General features: G+C 38.4%; 1 protein-coding gene across 1 annotated transcript; it reads right to left on the minus strand.

Moving 5' to 3' along the window:
* Positions 1-625: 625 nt before the first annotated feature.
* Positions 626-19,345, minus strand: LOC132273824 (uncharacterized). The gene is made up of 7 exons (XM_059774898.1): positions 18,848-19,345; positions 17,600-18,403; positions 15,108-15,460; positions 10,146-10,357; positions 1,629-1,885; positions 1,331-1,509; positions 626-1,207 (listed from the first exon to the last, which is right to left on the minus strand). Exons 1-7 carry the CDS (start codon positions 19,080-19,082, stop codon positions 1,124-1,126), a joined length of 2,124 nt encoding a protein of 707 aa, XP_059630881.1. The 5' UTR covers positions 19,083-19,345; the 3' UTR covers positions 626-1,123.
* Positions 19,346-20,708: the final 1,363 nt, after the last annotated feature.

Raw genomic sequence — 20,708 nt, forward strand, 5'->3', positions numbered from 1 at the left:
ATACCTATTATAACACTGGATTAAGGAGCCTCTATCTGCTCTAACACCTATTATAATGAGTCCAAACTTGTCCGTTTGAATCACACGTGGTCCCGAACTCCTCTTACGTTAATGTCTTCCAAATGAAAGCATGCTTGACCGAATTAAGTGAGTCTGAGTCAATGACTGAGTTCCACACTGTACTTATTGGCACTAGCTTGACTCGAGAGGTTTAATGTCACTATATATATCCTAGTCTTCTTTCCAAGTAAATTTTAATTCTACGCGTTTGATTGACCTCCTTTGTGAACTCCATCTGTGTATATATATATATATATATACATATATAGACACGCACATCTTTGTCAAGGTCTCGTTTCCGTAAATCATCTTTGTGATGGTCCTCTACAATACCGGAAAGAAAGGACCCACGGTGACCATGACCATGTCTCTTGTCAATTTTTAACAATCCAAATCAACACTTTTGTTAGTCTAGTCTTTGGCAGCCCAACAAACCACTAGCACCCTCGGGGCATGCATGTTTAGCATCTCCCAGTCCCCTCTCCACCACCCTTGCAACTTCCTTCTTGCACCCTCGGGGATACATTCGAGTTTCGATTGAGGGGGCCAAAAAAGGCAATGGAAATATTCAAATTACCAATAATATTGTACAAGCTTCGAAAAGCCTCATCAAAATTCTCATTGACAACAACAAAAGACACCCATTTAATGAGTAAAAATATATGGTCCGAGGAGGGGTCACTTTGACGGTTTTGGTACAAAGGTATTGGGTGCTTCATCTTGTCTCACAAAACAATGAAATGAATGAAAAATATAATGAATACAATGAAGATGCTGAGCTTTTTTTTTTTGTTTCCCCCCCTTTGTTTTCTTCCTTTTCAACGTAAAGGGAAGGAGCAAGCAAACCTGAGGTGTATTGATTGAATTGTGTGAATTTATTTGAGCATCTGCCTGACCTTCACATCCGATTGTAATATACAATGTAGGATGATCCAACAACCAGCACTTCTACAACATGTTTGCAGCATACCTCCTTGGTGCAACCAAAAAGTGTTGCCGAGCATAATGTAAGATCAGATAGAACCATCTTCCCAAGAGCTAGACTAGACATAATGAGCATAAATTACTCCGTAACATGTCGAAGAATATTCCGCCTCTCTTCTGACCTGTGATGGAACAACTTAGCAATGGTACGTCTCTCACAGTCCTGCAACAGAAGGAAAAAGGGTATAAAAGAACTATCATACAAGATTTATTAAGAAAACCGTTTGGGTCTACCAATTGGTTGCGTTCAATTGAGTTAAACATGGTTTATACAGGATTTCCTCACCTTGAACATATTGAGATAGAAAGGTTTGCTAGGATTCATGCTCCTCAACTTGTGGTATGTATATGCAAAACTAAGCTGATCACGAGGAGTAAACAGTTCAACCTCATTAAACCAGAGACAAGAAAATAAGTTCGACATTGGTGTGTGCGCCCTCACTATAAAAGACCCTTCAGGTACATCTGTCAAAAAAAAAAAAAAAAAACAAACAACAACAACAATGTGAAACTAAAGATGGAAATGGGTACGCTCAAGCAACAAAATTTTCAGAATAAATAGGAACTTGCAAACAAAATCATACTGCTGGGAAGAAGCTTGTTCGGGTCCGATGCATTGAACCTTTTTAGTCCATCAGCCTGGTAGAATGCAAATTGATGATCTATAATAGTATGGTTGTACTTATTAAGCTTCTTATTTTGGGCCACTTCTTCCCACAGGCAATGCCGGTCATAGTGATTGGAAATGGCATACTCATAGCCTTTACGCCACAGGAAGTATTCCAAGATGAGCAGAGGATCAAGTTGGAGCCGTAATTTGCTATCCAGCCAAATGGAATACCTGAGAAGAATTATAAACAAAAATCTTAGACATATTGCTATAGGCCGTCTGTGAAATACCACCTACCCAGAAGAAGAAGGATTGAGAAAAGCATCTCATACAATAAATCAGATGCTAAACAGATCAAGGAACTATATGAGATGAAGAGTTTAACCATGAATGTCTCTTCAACTTCTTAGTGTTCAATGCATATTCATGACAAGTAACTAACAAGTACAAACAGCAATTGTATTCCATATGCATGGATCAAGGCTTGCAAATACTATTGGCTCAATTATTCTCATCATTTCATTTCCCAGGACTTGCAACAACAAACATGCCCAATGGTAGCATAGATCTTAATACTAAAACTTAGTAGTTAACCAGGTGGGTGTGTCTCTATTATGAACAAGAAGGGGATCACCCTACCTCAAGCCCCACGAGCTGCTAAAAAAGCCAGTCGGAGACCCATGCACCAGAACCAAGAACCTCATCGAAGAAATGCAGAACTTAATCCACCTCCATCTCTCCCCAAAGTCCATCCTCTCCAACAAATAAAGCAGGAAGCTCCAGCTACTGAGAACGCCAGGAACACCACTGCTCATTCTAGAACCCACTCTCACTGGCAATAAGGGTTGAATCAAGGATCTGACAACCACCAATGATGGCATTCTGGGACTCTGAAATGACTCCGTCCAAGACATCTCTCAATCTAAAACTAGGACCTTAAGCTATTAGTTTGTAGATGCAACCCACCAAACTAATAGGTCTAAAATCCCTAACATCAGAAGCTCCAACCTTCTTAGGGATGAGGGCAAATAAACAACGCATTGAAAGATTTCTCAAAGCGCCCATGGGAATAGAAAGCATGAAAAGTGCCCATCACCTCACCCCTAACCACAGCCCAACTCTCCAAAAGGAACCTCATAGTAAATCCATCGGGACCCAGGGTTTTATCCCCATTACAACTATTCAGTGCCTTCAACACTTCTTCTTCAGAGAAAGGACTCTACAACCCACCCCTCTTCATCTCTAAGATTGAATCAAAATGATGCCCCCCAAGCCGAGGTCTCCAACTGTAGGTCTCATGTAAAGTCTCTGGTAGAAGGAAGCGACCCCGCTACACACCTCCTCCTCCCTACATAAATCAACCCATCCACATGGATCCTCCCAATATGATTGCCCCTCTGATGGGCATTGGCAAGTCTGAAGAACAACGTGTTTTTGTCACACTCCTTGAGCCATAAAGCCCTCAATTTCTGCCGCCATGAGATCTCTGAAATAGCAATCTCCACAATCTCTGCTTTGCACTCCACTCTCCTACTCCTCTGAGCTGCCTCAATACCACACATCCTCTCCAGCCAATCAATCTTTGCGATCTCAGAAAGAGCCCTATTCTTCCTCCACTCGAGGTTCCCAAACTACTCCTTATCCCACCTTTTAATCTCGGACTTCAAAAAATGGAACTTCCCTGCCAAAACGAAGCTCGGGGTGCCATCCACAGTAGCCTCCTCCCACCAAGACCGAGCTCTCCCTTGGAAGTCTTCTGCCATAAGCCACATGTTTTCAAATTTAAAAGGAGCACTCCTAGACCTCCACCCACCACAGTCCAGCACCAACGGAACCACAGCTGCCTGAACCACATCCAGGTATTTCTCCTTCCAATCAACGGAATATGCATAAACTTCCACGGAGTAGCTCCATTCCCTAAGCAATTTAATCTTGATGAGAAATATTCGTTTTTTTTTTTTTTTTTCCAGTTAAATGTTAAAGACTCCACTAGAAGGACCAAAAGGTGGAAGTAACCCAAGTATGCGAGGAGAAAGAAAGAGATACTGCACTAAGAATCTGTAAATAATACATACTCATCCAAAACTCTATAAGAGATTCTATATACGAAGCTCCACTTCCCTTTAATCTGAACTTCTGCTAAAATATAATTTATAACAAAAGTTCAGCAATTATTTACCAATAAGTGTCTGAAAAAAAAAGGGTTGTCATGTACAAATCAAGTTGAAGGTCAGGCCTGAAATGAACCCTTCAAACATCCTGGTTCGTGTGCCTCCTATGTTACACTTCCCTAAAATAGCTTCACTAATCATGTGATTCATGTGGCACATCTACACTAGGACATTACCCAACACTAGGTGTGCCCTATCTAAGAAACAATCAGTTATACTGGATAAAGTGATTAGAAAAACAAAAATCATATGGTTCCAGTTCATAAGATAAATTGATTGTGTTACGCTACATCTTTTAGGGAGCTATCATCGGTAGGCAGAGGTGTCCCAGTTGAGGTATCTGAGATGTGTCTTAGTTTGCTTTCAGGCTGTCTCTGGTTTGAAAGTCAACGTGGGCAAGAGTGTGTTTGTCCCTGTGGGGGAGGTTCAGGAGGTGGACACTCTGGCCGCTGCTTTAGGGTGTGGGACACAAAGTTTCCCTATCTCGTATTTGGGTTTGCCACTAAGGGACTCGGCCAGGAGGGTGAGAAGTTGGGACCCGATGATTGAGAGGGTCGAAAGAAGATTAGCTGGTTGGAAAAAGTAATCTCTCTCCAAGGGTGGTAAAGTTACACTAGTGAAAAGCGTCTTGTCAAGCCTTCCAACGTATTTTCTTTCGCTCTTTCGGGTTCCAGCCTCGGTTGTTGGCCGTCTGGAGATGTTGCAACGTAACTTCCTTTGGGGGGGTCGTGGAGAGGAGTTTAAGTATCATCTTATCAGGTGGGAGCAGGTTTGCAGGCCTCTTCAGTTGGGCGGGCTTGGGATTAGGAGATTGGCCTCCTTTAACAGTGCTCTCCTCGGTAAGTGGCTTTGGAGATTCGGCAGTGAAAGGCATAGATTATGGAAAAGGAAAGGCATAGATTATGGAAAAGGGTTATCTCCTGTCGCTTTGGGGAGGAGAGAGGGGGGTGGTCAGCTAGGCCAGTCAGGTCTGCTAGTGGAGTAGGGGTGTGGAGGGCCATTGGAAAAGGATGGGACGAGTTTTCCAAACATGTTAGATTCAAAGTTTGGGTTGGAAGGTTTGTCCGGTTTTGGGAGGATCCCTGGTGCGCGGATAGGCCTCTGGCTCTTTTGTTTCCAAGGCTGTTCAGGATTGCTGTCGACAAACATACTATGGTTGCTAACTGCTATCGCCTTGATAGCGGGAGGTTATCTTGGGATGTGCGATTCCGGCGATCTTTTCAGAATTGGGAGTTGGATGATGTCACTGGCTTGTTGGCTCTCTTGTACAGAGAGGAGGTGAAGGGCACTGGTACTGACTCCCTGTTTTGGGTGCACTCTTCTCAGGGGATGTTCCAGGTCCGGTCTTTTTTTGTATGCCTTTCTGGGGTTCATGGCGCTTCCTTCCCGTGGAAGATGGTGTGGTTGTCTAAGGCTGTGTTACCTGGACTCGCCGGCGACGGCCAGAGTGTCCGTGTCGACACGACACGACACGGACACCGACATGGGATATGTGTCCGACCCTCTGATCTTCAACCGGACACAGCTGATGACGAAAATAAACAAAAGGATGTGTAACTCGATGCTTGTGAAGGATTAGGGATTTTTTTCGAGTTTTATTTAATAGATCTGCAGCTATACGAAGCTTCCTGGTTCAACAATGGCGCTCTGATTCGAATCGGTGATCTAAAGGTTGAAGACGACTTCTTGTTTGTGAAATCGCATGCGCTGACTTTGCAAGTACCTACCTGAGCGTGGTTTCACGCAATTGTTAATACCCAGCCTTAATGGCCAGGATGATGCCACCTATTTACCTATTTATTTGGATCTGAAAAGATAGAGACAATAATGGGCTTTTTAATAAAAGTAAAAAATTCAATTCCTTACAGCTGGAAAGCAATACCTACAGCTGCGTGTGGTATACAGCTGTTACTTACCTTTATTACGAGTTATGACTGATATACATATTGTTTATATTGTTGAGTTGGGCTTCCTTGTTAATTGTGCTTTGACTTGTGCAGGCCCAAAGGTCAAGACTAAGATAACAATTAAAAGGCATCTTAGCCCAAGCCCAAACTTTGCCCAAAAGGAGCCCTTAAAATTTCTGATTACAGGTTCCCATCAAATAGTGACACGGGAATGCATATCCATGACTATGGCCATGCCACCAATCAAATGAGGCAAACAAATGGTAGTAATAATTATAAAATGTTTATAAAAAATTACAATTGATATATTTATTTTTTTAGTTTTATGATTGATGTCTCAAACATAAAAAAATATTCCAATTTTTTTTTTAACTTTCCAAAGTGTCCAAGTACCTGTGTCCAATATTTGGACACTTTTGAGCCGTGTCCACGTATCCTGTAAATTGATAGATTGACGAATCCAACCCCTAGACACGCACCCGTGTCCGACACCCGTACCCGAGTCCGGGTAACATAGGTCTAAGGCGCCTCTTAGGGTGGCCTTTTTCGGTGGACTGTAGCTTGGAGCAAGATTTTGACTTTGGATAACTTGAAGAAACGAAGACATATTATTGTTAATCGGTGTGATCTTTGTAAGTTGAATGGGGAGTCAGTGGATCACCTGTTGCTGCATTGTCCTGTGGCTCATGATTGTTGGGGTCTCATTTTTGATTTGTTTGGTATTCATTGGGTTATGCCTCGGACATCTCGAGATTTGCTGGATATTTGGAGGGGCCAATGGGTGGGGGCTCAGGCGAGAGTCTTCTGGAGGGTAACCCCCTTTTGTGTTTGGTGGAACATTTGGAAAGAGCGGAATAGAAGATCTTTTGATGGGAAGGATTCCTCCATTAGGGTGTTGAAATTCTCTATTATTTGTACTTTTTTTTGTTGGGGTTGGGGGAGAGATTTTTCCTCCATTGAGGATATTGTGGACTTTTTGGGCTCCTTGAGATCATAGTTTCAGTTTTTTGTATAGCTTGGGACGTGTTCCCCTTTTGAACGCCTTTTAATACATTTTACTTATCAAAAAAATATATATATATTCTTTTTCTCTCTCAACTTAAGGAGATCCAATCCTACGTTTCAGTAGAAATCCTTTTAAGATATAAATTTTCATTTACATAAAAGAAAAACATGTTACAAGTTACACATGGTACAAGCAGTAGATAAGTTGTGAATTATAATTGGGTTTGATTAAACTTGGCATGCCAAGAAATTAATATGGTTGACCTGAACTCGCTAAAAACTGATGGGCTCATCGGGTCGGCACGAGCACTTCTACAAATGTCAACAACATTAACGTGGCAACAAAACCTTACAGGTTTATAGGTTGTAAATTTCGAAAACTCACTTCTGAAATGCATGGTAAGATAAGGGAAGATCGATAGTTGAATTTGAAGATGATTACCCAGACATTGAGGGTCATCTTCACATAGAATATCATTGCAGAAATCTAGCAAGAGAGCAGATGAGTGTCATTTCTACCGGAAAACCATGTAAATTTGCCTCAAAAGTGCACAGTACCATAAAAAGGATTATTATCCAAAGTGGTCCCCATTAATCCAGGGTGCTACAAGGGGTAAATTGGATACAGACCTAATCTTTGACATTATGTGCACAAAGTAATTGCTCCCGAGATTTGAACCCTCATTCTCATGCTTTACGCCCGAGCATTTACACGGTAACTAAAGTGATTTTTAGCACAACTGTTTCACAATGCCAACAACTACAGAGATTCAGCATGTCTTCGCAACAATATAGTGGATTAATAGAACTTCTGAAAGCCAGTCAATTGATCAGCATGAGAAGTTGAGAACAATATATCAAAGAAGGGACAAATGCAAAATCAATCTTCCAACAAGAGTTGCAAAGAAATAGGTACTTCTTAAAAAGGGAATAACATATTTTTACTGTATTTGCTTGCATGAATGCTAAATTAAAGGGAAGGGTGATTCATATTTGCTTCTGCTTTACTTAAAAGTCCTTGCAATATTGAGATGGTCATAGAACATCCGGAATATATATCTTACACCATTTAAACTTCTAAATCTGCTTTGCTAATGCACTTTCATGGTAGCATAAAAATCATCTTCAGAAATTGTTGAACAATAAACCACCAATCAAAGATCTATCTAACATGTAAGATTTGGTGAAATAAGAAAACAGAACATGAAGAAAGTTGACTGGAAGAATGGTCTCAAATAGGAAATGGGAGACATTGAGTGAATGTAAGAATTGTGTGAAAGTTAGTAAACAAGGCCTTACTTAACTACAGGAGAATACTTCCAACATCCTCTGTTCAAACACATGCAAGCCATGATAAGAACAATACTTGTCTACTCACTGAGTCACTGGTGAGGAGGAACCTTCTCCTATTGTTCCCATGATAACACATTCACAGACACATATGTATGCACGTACACTTTAGGATAGCCTTGAATAGACATGCCATGGTTGCCCACTGCTAATGGCTTGATAGCGGAAGGACGATTTGGGATGTTCAATTCTCGAGGCACTTTCAGGATTGGGAATTGGAGGATATTCTTGCGCTCTTGAGGTTCTGTACCGTCAGGAGGTCTTGGGCTGTGGGTTGGATTCTCGGATTTGGGTTCCCTCATCTCAGGGACGCTTTGATGTCCGATCTCTCTATTGATGCCTTACTGATGATCCAGGGCCTGTGTTCCCGTGGAAGGCTGTTTGGCATTCCAAGGCCCCTCTTAAGGTGGGTTTTTTTTCTGTGTGGACTGCTGTTTTGGGGAGGATCCTGATGCTGGTTAACCTTAGAAGGAGAAGACAGGTGGTCATCAACTGGTGCTGCATGTGCAAGAGAGATGACGAGACTGTTGATCACCTTCTGTTGCATTGCCCAGTGGCTTGGGATTGCTGGAGCTTATTGCTGGGCTTATTTGGGGTGTTGTGGGTTATGCGAGGACAACTGATTGAGGCATGGAGAGGGTATACAGTGGGTGCCCCAAGCTCGTGATTTATGGAGGGCAGCGCCCTTGTGTGTTTGGTGGTGCTTATGGCTTGAACATAATAGGAGATCTTTTGAGGGAGCAGAGTCTTCTATTGGGGTGCTGAAGTTCTCTAATGTTAGCTCTCTTTTTTGTTGGGTTCTTCAGAGAAATTGTACATCCATGGGGGAAATAATTGATTTTTTTGGACTCTTTGAGAGTTTAGGGTCCCTATTAGGCCTTGTGTAGCTTTTGTGGGATGCGTTCCCCGTTTGAACGTTTTCTATTACATCTTTACTTATCAAAAATTTATATATAAATCAAAATACTTAAAAAGCTATAAATTTTAAGAATTTATAATAGAAAGTGGGGTTTTTGAATGTTCGGACACTGATACAACAATCACTAATACAGTTAAATGTTGGAGTATTTCTATATTAGTTACTCTTTATACAGTATAGTTAGTACATAATTTGAGAATAAGAATCACAACTACAACAACAACAACAAGAAGAGAGAGAGAGAGAAGAAAATTTGGTGCACTTGTTGTCACCTTTGGCGTCTTGTATTTACATCATGTTGTCCCCTCTTGAGCACCTTTTATGGAATCTTACTTATCAAAAAAAAAAAATTTGCTGTGCATTTTCTTCATGCAATGACTTATTAATACTCACCAAGAAACTGTCACTCGCATAATTAAATTTTACATTGCAGCATAGAACCCCAGTGACACATTGATATATTTAATGAAATAGATATAACAATTCAAGTTTCAAAACATCCTCATCCTTGGAAGCAAAAAAGACTTTTAAATTTAATGATAACAAAATTGATGGCCCAGATCACCTTTAAAGAAATTATTTGAGAGAGAGAGGGAGAGAGAGAGAGAAAAGAATAGGATTATTATCTGCACAAAAACATTCAAACATGAAATAAAAATTCCATTAACCCTCACCAAGAATTCGTCTCTTCATAACTAAAATTTTAAGCAAACTTTGCAACATAGAACTCCAGTTATACAATGATAGAGAATGAAAACAAAGATAACAAATCAAACTTCAGAACATTCTCATCCATGGAAGCAAAAAGACAAGTTTAATAAGAATAAAATTCATAGCCCAAAATAACATTTAAAGACAGAGTTCAGATATATATATATATATATATAGAGAGAGAGAGAGAGAGAGAATACCATTGTTACCTACACAAAAAAATTCAAAATTGAATTAAAAACTGTACTAGAGCCTATACAAGTGATTATGTTGAGAAAAAAAATTCTAAAACCCACTCTCAATTATCAAAGTAGAGATACTTGACAACATAAAGTGATACTATCAAATGGAAGGAATGCTTTAAGCAATATGAACTACATTAAAAAAGCAATGTAACCCATTTCATACTTTAATTGGTCTTTTCTTACCTTGCAGAAGGAAAAAGTCGGTGTGGCAAAAGTTTTGGTATTTTTCCCACTCTCCGCATATCAGTGTAAGGCAGATTCTTCACCACCACAATCTTCCATATACCAACAAAACCCATTCTATCTGGCATCTGGCCTTCAGAAGAAAGAGTTTGCAAAGTAATTTCATCCACAAACATAACAAAGCATACATTTTTCCTTGATAAACGAGAGACCTGAAATGAGAAATAACTCTAATGTGAGACACAGTAAAACCATCTATGTAATTATCAATCAAAAACTGTCACAGAAATACGCAGTATATTTGACATCCAAAAACCATGCTCAACTCATATTAGATAATGCAACAGAAATGCACAATTTGCACCAACCAAAAAAAATATTTCACGATCGGTAAAGTCGGCTTACTTTCTTAGGCATATATATGTTTGAATAAGCATTTGGGTTGTCATGCCCCGGATTCCATAACCCGGTTCGTCATAAAATAAGGAGAAATTAAATTAAAATTAAAAATCCTTAAACTTGGATTATTTCTTTTATTGTTATTACTATTTATATTAATGCATCCATTCATTCATTTACACCTGCATATATGCTAAATATAATGTTTGACTCGCTCTTCTATGGAACTAAGCCAGTTCAAACTTTTTTTCTTCCTTGGTGATAACACAATTTATAGCATAACTCTGAAAGGACATCTGAACCTAAGTCAAAATTCAAGCATGAACAGGAGGCTCATACTCCAGGTTACTTTCAGTTATTAGACCTTGCGGTGACAAATTAACTAATCAGGTGTCATAATGGGATGAAGAGGCACGAACACCGAGGCCCCACCCTCCAAAATAAAATTCTCCAGAGACATAAGTACACAACACAGTATCTGGACCTGATTCTCAACTTCACTCAATATTATATATTATGTCCATACAATCCACGCTAAATCTAACCAATAATGTAGTCCCCAAATAACCAAAATATTTGATTCAACTTGCACATATCACAAACCTCTAACTTGTAAAAGAGTGGATTTTTCAAGCATAAAGAATCCTACATCAGACTGTAACTCTGATTCCCAGTGTAGGTAGTAAAATGAACTCTATTCTAGTCAAATTCAGTAATCTGAACACCATCTACCATGTTGGTTAATATCAAAATCCGGATAGTAGGATCATACGATCACAAGTTTATAAATCAATCTGAATCGCATACAAGATCGCCCAAAATCAGAATCGTAGTGGGATCAATAAAATCGCCCATATCATTGTCTGGTCATGATCCCATTAGCAACCTATGAATCCTATTGTTTGGCTTTTCCAAATTAATTAAATGAGTTAGTTCTCTGGGCCTCCAGACCATTTTCTATTGGAAGTCCAGAAACCTTTTTGAAATATTAAACATTAAACCCCAAATTTTACAGCCCAATCCCAAGAAAAAAGAAACAAACTCGTGAGATCTGAACCTAGGACTGAAAGATTCATCACTCCTCGCATAAGGATGGCAGACGAATAGCGAACTTCAAGTGACTCAAGAAACTACACGTCGGCTGTCATAGAGATTCTACTCGAATCTTTTAATCTATAACTCGAACCCTTAATAATTTCATTTAGTTTCAGAATTTCAAAACTTTTCTCTTCTTCTGCTGTGCTCTAATAATAATTTTTTCTTGACTTCATTTTATTTTTATAACCTTCCTTGCTCTCAAAATGTGGATCATGTTACTGCTGTAATCATAACCTTCCTTACTAAATCTATCAATGTTAATTTTGGTCTTCTCCTTCTCCAACATTACTCTGATGTGAATCATGTCACTCTTCCCAACTAGTGCATTTAGTGGTCTTCTTTGCACATGTTCAAACCATCTTAATCAACTTCTCTCATTTTATCTCCAATTGGTGGTACTTCAATTATCTCTCAAATGCGTTCATTTTTTAATTCTATTATTTCTTGTCTTACCGCACATCCATCTCAACATTCGCAATTCCACAACGCTCACTTTGTACACATGTTATTTCCTAACTGCCCAATATTTTGTCCCATGAAGAATGGTCGGTCTAATAGTAGTTTAATAGATCTTCCTTTTTAATCTTAGACACACACACCAGTCATTAAAATTCCAAACCTAACCCTCCAAAATTAAAAGATAGAAATTGTTAATTTGTGGAAGTTTTCAAAACCTAAAAAAAAATATAGGGAAGTTCTAATTTTGGTGCATTGACTTTTTAAAAGACACTTTGGGACGTTCCAGAAGGGAAAGAAGTGGATGGAATGTTACTTATTTAGCAGCTATCTATTTTTTCATCCCCTTTTCAGTAAATAATATTACGGTATTACCTTTCTACACACATTTCACTAATATATTGAATTAAAATAATCAAAAGGGACATGTAACTTGAGATTTATACCTCACCCTGCAAAATGGAGAACACTTCACCATCTGCATCACCTATAAAACTTGGCTCTCTACTACTACTTCTAGTTAGTAAATGTTTATTGTTATAAAATTCAAATTTACAAAGCTTACACACTCAGGGCCGTTTTGAGAAAATTTGAATGCCACCTTCATTGCGCCCATTCCTAAGAAGGGAGGGCATCCGATGTGCGGGACTTCAGGCCTATTAGTTTGGTGGGATGCATCTATAAAATTAATAGCTAAGGTTCTTGCGTTGAGATTCGAGGGATGTTTTGGATGGGGTTTCAGATCCCAGAATGCTTTTGTTGGAGGCCGTCAGATTTTAGATTCCGTCCTAATTGCTGGCGAGTGTGTGAATTCTAGCCTGTGCAGTGGGGTCCCCGATGTTTTGTGCAAACTTGACATTGAGAAAGCTTACAATCATGTTAGTTGGAGCTTCCTTCTCTATTTATTGGAGAGGTTGGGATTTGGTGAGAGATGGAGGAGATGGATAGAATTTTGTATCTCCAGTGTTCGCTTCTCGGTCCTTGTGAACGGCTCGCCGACAGTTTTCTTTAGTAGTTCGAGGGGCTTGAGATGGGGATCCGCTTTCTCCCTTTTTGTTCCTCGTTGTGATGGAGGCTCTTAGCGAATTGATGAGGAGGGTTGTGGATTTGGGATTTTTGCGAGGTTTTCGGAGGGGCAGAGACGTCTTTAGTCAGTTGAAGATATCCCATTTGATGTTTGTTGATGACACTTTAGTTTTTTGTGATGTGCCTCAGATGAGGTACTTGAGTTGTCCATTGACCTGGTTTCAAGTCGTCTCTAGCTTGAAGGTGAACGTGGGAAAGAGTGTCTTGGTTCCCGTTAGAGAGGTTCCCGAGATCTCCACTCTGGTTGACATTATGGGTTGTAGCATTGGCTCTTTTCCTATTTCTTATCTGGGGTTACCGCTTGGGGCACTGTCAAGGCGAGCTGAATATTGGGTCCCTGTTGTGGAGAGGTTTGAGAGGAGGTTGGTTGGGTGGAAAATGCAGTATCTTTCAAAAGGTGGGAGGATCACTTTGATGAAGAGCGCTTTGTCGAGTCTTCCAACCTATTTTTTCTCTTTTCTGATTCCTTCTTCTGTGCATGAGAGGATTGAGAGGTTGCAACGAAATTTCCTTTGGGGTGGGATGGGGGAGGAGTTCAAGTTTCATCTGTTTCAATGGGACCAGGTTTGTAGTCCAATTTATTTGAGAGGTCCGGGTATTAGAAGACTAGTGCCTTTTACCAAGGCCCTTCTGGGAAAGTGGTTGTGGAATTTGGGGTGGAGAGGCATAGAATTTGGAGAAGGGTGGTTGCAAACAGATTTGGGGAGGAGAGAGGTGGTTAGTGTTCCAGGGAGGTGAGAATCCCTTACGGTGTTGGGGTTTGGAAGTCCATTTGAAGGGGGTAGGATGCATTCTCAAAACACATTAGATTTTGAGTGGGGGATGGGAGGGGGATCCACTTTTGGGTGGGTATTTGGTGTGGGGATCACTCTCTTGCCATCACTTCCCAAGCTATCGTCTTGATAGTGAGAGAACAGTTTGGAACATACATTTCTTGAGGCACTTTCAGGATTGGGACATCAAGGATGTCATTGGTCTTTTGGAAATGGTGTACGTATAGAGTTTACGGGCAATGTTTCTGACTCATGAGTATGGGATCCTTCTCCCCAAGGTCGTTTTGGTGTTCAGTCTTTATACAGGTGTATTACGGAAGCCCATGGGGAGTCTTTCCCATGGAAGCCTTTTTGAGATCCAAGGCCCCTCTCAAAGTGGCTTTTTTTGCGTGGACTTCGGTGTTAGGGAATAACTTGAGACGGAGAAGACAGGTAGTGGTCAATTGGTACTACATGTGTAAGAGAGATGGGGAAACATTTGATCACCTTCTTTTGCATTGCCCCATGGCAAGGGATTTCTAGGTCTTACTGTTGAGCTTGTTTGGGGTTCAAGGGTTATGCCCAGATCCCCCAGAAATTTGATTGAGGCTTGGCGAGGTTGAATAGTGGGGGCCCAAGTCTGTGATTTTTGGTGAGTTACGCCTCTTTGCGTCTGGTGGTGTTTATGGCTTGAAAGAAATATAAGATCCTTTAAAGGAAAGGAAACTCCTATGGGTTTAAAGGAAAGGAAACTCCTATGGGGGAGTTAAAGTTCTCTATTATTAACACTCTTTGTTTTTGGGTTAATAGTGAGATATTGTAAATTCATGGAGGATATAATTGAGTTTTTGGATTCTCTAATAGTTTAGAGGCCCTATTAGGCCTTTTTATAAAGTCTTTACTTGATAAAAATAAAAAATAAAAATAAAAACAGTAAACAATGCACTTCCTCTTTTGCTTTTAAAACCTATATCTTATAAAAGGCAATTATCTGTTTTTTTTGGTAGGTGTAAGAAAGGAAATTATCATCATAACCATATTCAACAGTTCCACAAAGATAATACATAAAACAGACAGCTCTCAATAAAGAGAAGCACGACATGCAAAAACAGAAAGAAACAGAATACAGATAAGAAAAATACAAATTATTTTAAAAGAAACAATCCATTACCGTTTTACCCATTGGTGTTCTCAAGCGGTCTGAATTTCCAAAGATGCAAGAAATAACAGCGATATGGCAAGTACTAATATATTTTGCATCGTCCTCTGCCAAATCAAATCCTGTACTTGGGGATTCTTTAGGACCTTTTACAAAGCCACAATTTATTTTCTGATCACGTGCAAAAAAAGAATCTTCCCGTTGTTCTAGATTCTGGTGCCCAGCAAATCTGGGCTCCCAATGCTCCTGTCCATTAGGCTTCTCTTCAAATCCTGTATACTGCAAGGAAAACCTTGCAAATTTCCGACTTTCTAAAGGCTCTACAAGCTTTGCAGTAGAATTCAAAAACTTCATGTCACAAGAACCTGAGATTGAGTATAAATGGTTTCAGACCAAAAACAAGGAAGAAAATAATCTACAAAGTGGATTTGTTGAAAATAATCTGCAAAGTGGATTTTTAATTCTACACAACAATAAACCCATGCCCGTTAAGGCTGCACCTCAGAATGTTTTGCATATTACTCAAATCCACACATACTCACAGATGTATGTGCAATGGTAAAAGATACTCATCTGACTCAAAAAATTAGGACATAATAAAAGAGACAAGAGATCCTTTGAAGGAAAGGAGACTCCTATCTCCATGCTTAAGTTCTCTATTATTTCTACTCTTTTTTGTTTGGTCATGGGAAGAAATTATAGATATTTACAGGAGATTGTAGATTTTGTGGACTCCTTGAAAGTTTAGAGGTCTTTTTGGCCTTGAGTAGTTCCTTTGGGACACGCTCCCCTTTTGAGCGTTTTTTATACATTTTACTTTCTTATCAAAAAAAAGAGAGAGAGAGAGCATGCATTTGTCACACTTTGCAAACAAGAAAGAAATTTGAAGCTACTTATGCACGCATGTGTACAATTTGTAAAGCAAATAATGTGATTGTGAACCATCTATTCATCCAATACTCAGTGGCATACTCATTTCAATGCTCAGTTTGGCAAGACTATCATCACTAGTTAGGTCATCCCTTACGATTTGTCTTTCTTTTAGTTATTATTCCCAAGCATCTACAAGAGGTGACATACATTCTTGGCTATTGTGTGGCTTTACTTGTGAGAAGAGCAACAAAACAATTTTGAACGATAAATTTGATTTTATTATTGGGATTAAATTAAATTATTGCCTCTCTATAGGTTTCCACCACTTCCAAATCCAAATGCAATCCTGGACATTCTTAAAAATCGGAAGGCAGATGTTTTTTTCCCAACACTTGTAAATCTTCATCTTTTGACTATTACATTCTTCCTATGTCAATGTCATTTAAATTAAATTTTTTAGGTGTTTTCTCAGTACCTAGATTAATGGAATAATGTCTCTCTTCTACTCCAAGCATTATTGAATAGCAATGCAATAAATTCTGTAATTTCAGCACTTGTAAGGGAACTAAAGTTAAAGTTTTACTGTGAAATTAAATAGGTTTGACTGAGAACCAAATGAATAGGGCACTTGAAGAGATCGGGTTTAATGAAGTAGTTTCATCAATTTAATCTGTAGCTTAAGTATAAAGACAACAAGAGCTCAGTTGTTAAATAAGGAATAAAGATAAAAGAAAGATGAGAAAATTGGTAGAAAAGATAAAAGAAGAAAGACAAAGCAATTACAATCTCACAGACAAATACCAAGGGTTAAGTTCTTATTTCAGCATTCACTAACTACAAAAAGATGATTGCAAGCCCTCTGAACAGAATTTAAGATCCTAATAAAATAAATATTAACAATTAAAATTCAAACTAACACCAAACCTCAGTTTAAATCTAGATGAAAGAAGCCTAAAAGAATTAAAATAACCAAACTGATTCACTGCTACAGTAGCATGAGAAAGTGCTCCAGTAAAGTTAACGTTGAACTAAAATAGCTTGAACAGCATTAGCAATATTAACTTCTCTACTTTAAGGATAAAAACTATAAATATACAAAACCCAATAAATGAGGCTAAAATTTAAACTAACCAATCAACCAAAAGGTTTCCTACTGTCATGTAGCCCAAAGCTTCTGTTTTGGCTTCCAAAGCCTATAAAATTTGTCCAACCATTTTATAAATAAAGCATCAATGAGTGAAGCTGCACATGCTGAATTTGCTCATTTGCAAAAGGATTCTTAAGGAATAAGAAATAACAGTCAGGGCGGCAAAGCATGACATTCCGACAGCACAAACAACAAACCATTGTGTCATCAGCAGAAACTTCTCCACATTCCAAAACTTCCCCAACAGTTCAGTTCAGCACACTCTCTCACTCTTCATTTTTTTTTTTCTTTTTTTGATGGGTAACAGTCCAACATTTTCCTCATTGTTAAGAAAAAAAGTTACAAGAGATCATTTCCTAGTTTCTATAGAGCTTAAGAAAAGCCCAATGAAAATGGATCATGTAGCCAGAAAAGACATAATTATAAAATTGAATTATTAACAACTCACAGCTCATCAATGGTTTACAAAAAGCAAAAAAATTACCAGAAGTTCTGCGTCGCTTTGACTTCTTTTTGGATGCTGACCGCCTTTCAGAACTAGACCTTTTAGAAGATTGACCATCAAGAACACTGTCATGCCCAGTATTTGCATTTAATTTTTCAGAATGTAGCTCGTCGGACAAACCAGTGGCAGTTTCATCAACCTCCTCTGCATTATTCTCATCTTTAATTCTAGCATCAACTGCTTTAGAAGACTCCCTACTATCTGCTCCGTGGAATTTTGCAACATCGGAGTGGTCCCCATTTTCATGTTCACTACCATCATAATCTTCCGATGTAGAATCATGTGAATCAAGACCATCGTCATACTCATCATCAACATCCACTTCCTTGTTTTGAATTCCCACACCCACATTAGGAAGCCGATGCAGGTTGCTATTGTCATCTCTTGATTGCCCAGCCTTCTTTAAAGAGGCCTCATATTCTGCTTCATACATTTTCAGTTCATCACGCCCAGCTTCATTGTATAGCCCAATACCTTTATGATCCGAACTTTTATGAGTTCCATCAACAGAAGACTTCTTATCACCATTTCTTCCTTTTATTTGATCCCGAACTTTATCACTAACCCCACTCCTAGCACCCTCGCTAACATGCTCTGACACATCCTCACTGTAATCTTCATCCCTTCTCCTATCATCTCTATCCCAGTACCGTGAATCCCTGCCCTGTGCACCTGAACCACGGCCAAACTCAAGCACTCTAAAACTCTCCGTCCGGGTCACATTTGTGAGAAAATCAGGATCATTCCTCAAGTCGTCACTGTCGTCATGATAACCATTTATTTCTGCACCAACACATATTGCAGTAAGTAGATGCTTTTAACTGATCAAAGCAGTTAACACACATGTATGGTTGCCTAGAAACATAGTACTCCCAATTTACAAAAGCATGTGCTACAGAAAAACAAAACACAGGATCGGCCTTAACTGATCAAAGCAATTACAATAGACTCAGTCGAGCTTAGATTTATGCTTTCCAAACCATTATTTTTATTTTACTAAAAATTAACTAACTAAAATTTTATTTTCTTATATTTTCCCACATCTTCTCAGCAAACCAAACGGAACCCACATCCAGAGAACCAATTGAATCTGAATTTCTGTAAGATCAAAACAAACAAACATACATAACATGTACTTATACATTTACAAACACAAATTGATTTAAATTTTCCGAAAAAAAACCCCAAGTAGAATAACCTAATTTCAAGATCAGAAAAGTGAGTGACCTTTGTCTCGGGAGAGATACACGAAAGCTAAGACAGAGGCGACAAAAGCAAGAGAGAGAACCACAATGACAGCGCCGATCGAGACCTTGCGGCTCTTGAACCTTCGATTCCTGAATTGCTTGTGAGGAGGCCCACGAATCCCAATTGAGACGTGATCTACAGAGCCGTTCCCTTGGTGGAAGTCGTGGCTTCGAACGCCGACTCTGTCGAAGCCCGATTGCCTGTGCTGGGCCATTCCGGCATTGCTCAGTCACTACAGAGAAAAAGAAAGTATATATATATGTATATGTATCTGTGTGTACAGAGAGAATGTATATCTGTATACGCGTATATATATTTTGTATAATATATTATATAGAGAGAGTATATTTGTGTGAGTTTTGGATCGATTGAATTTTCTAGGGTTTAATATACTCGCTCTCACTAGAGGAGTGTTCAACAAACAAGCAAAGGAAGACAGAAAGGCCTGACCGGCGATGAAGCGGTAATAATCGTCACAGAGATAATCGATGACTTTTTTTATATAAAAATGTTTCAGACTTTATGTGAAATTACAGAACTACCCTTTAATTAGGTTCGGAGTCTTCAGACATGTCTTTTCTGTCCCGTTAATGGAGTTTTGAAATGCTAAAATACCCTGACGTGAAATATATATGGAAAGAAAAGGGACACGGCGTCATTTTGGTCATATCCTTTTTGGTCATTTTGAATTTTTTTTTTTTATGACTTCTTTCAAATGTATGGTAATCATATACACGAGTGCTAATTAAGGTGCAATTCCAAAAATATCTACATTAATTGGGTGCTTTCTATATTTTAATTTTTTGATTTTTAATCTTATCATAAAGCAACAGACATTTAATATATCATATCATCTAATTAACCCATGCTCCGATTAAGCCCGTTTTGTGAATAAAAATCTTTTTCTTCTCCCACTTCACATTTGAGTCAGGACTGGTTCAGAGCCTCTCAATATACATATTTTGTAAAAAAATATAATTCAAATTTGAATAAATATTTAACCATAATATAAAATAAAATAAAAATTGATTAAAATTTAAAATTATCATAAGAAATAAAATAAATAAATAAACATTCTAGCTGATAAAATAATATATTTTTCTAGTTGATATTTACATATCTCTGCAAATAATTGTTAACCAAGTCAAACTTTAGACTAAAAAATAAAATAATATTTATTTACTATTAATCCTAGCAACTTCAAAGCTTGGCAAGTTTTAAACGGTCTTTATAAACCCGTCCCTATCCTTTTTACGATGGTGTTGGGACGGATTTAAATTGAGGTACCAATGTATTGATTACTATCCATAAAAAAAAAGCCCTTTTTAGAGTTAGTTGCACAAAATCTCTATTTTATTTTTAAAAATAATAATAAAACCCTAACTACATGAAGTTTTGCAGCAAACCCTCTTTTGTCAAGTTAGGGTTGAGAAATACACACCTATATCATGTTAAAATTAATTAAAAATTTGCATATCACCTTCATTATGGTAACGTTCAAACTTTTATGAATTAAAAGAATTTTGTTCAATTAACTTTTTAAAAAATTCATAATTTCAGGATTCATTTAACATGACTCTTTGGTGCCAGTATGCCATAGGCATCAACATAATTCTGTCCACTGGTCCAATTTGGTGAGAGTATCCTACCAAATAATAATGGTAGGACAATTATTATTTGGTGCCATTAGGCATTGATATATACATATATTGTCAAAAATAATTCTTAATAAACAAATGTCAAAAATAAACATAGTGATAATAATTTATGTTGTGGCAAAATATTTACAGGACAACTCATCAATGTTACATAGAGAGTAAAGATTCTTTAAAGTGCATGA

This window comes from Cornus florida, unplaced genomic scaffold (assembly GCF_030987335.1).
Source record: "Cornus florida cultivar Cherokee Brave unplaced genomic scaffold, ASM3098733v1 CherokeeBrave_3.0.0_Hap2_Chr09, whole genome shotgun sequence".
In the NCBI taxonomy this organism is placed as follows: Eukaryota; Viridiplantae; Streptophyta; class Magnoliopsida; order Cornales; family Cornaceae; genus Cornus; species Cornus florida.

Bases quoted from the DNA above. Each gene is read 5' to 3' on its own strand.
- LOC132273824 (XM_059774898.1), bottom strand. From the start codon at position 19,082: ATGGCCCAGCACAGGCAATCGGGCTTCGACAGAGTCGGCGTTCGAAGC. The intron at 18,404-18,847 runs GTCACTCACTTT...GTGTTGGTGCAG, and splicing joins GTATCTCTCCCGAGACAAAG to AAATAAATGGTTATCATGAC. The intron at 1,208-1,330 runs GTGAGGAAATCC...CTTCTGTTGCAG, and splicing joins TCTATCTCAATATGTTCAAG to GACTGTGAGAGACGTACCAT.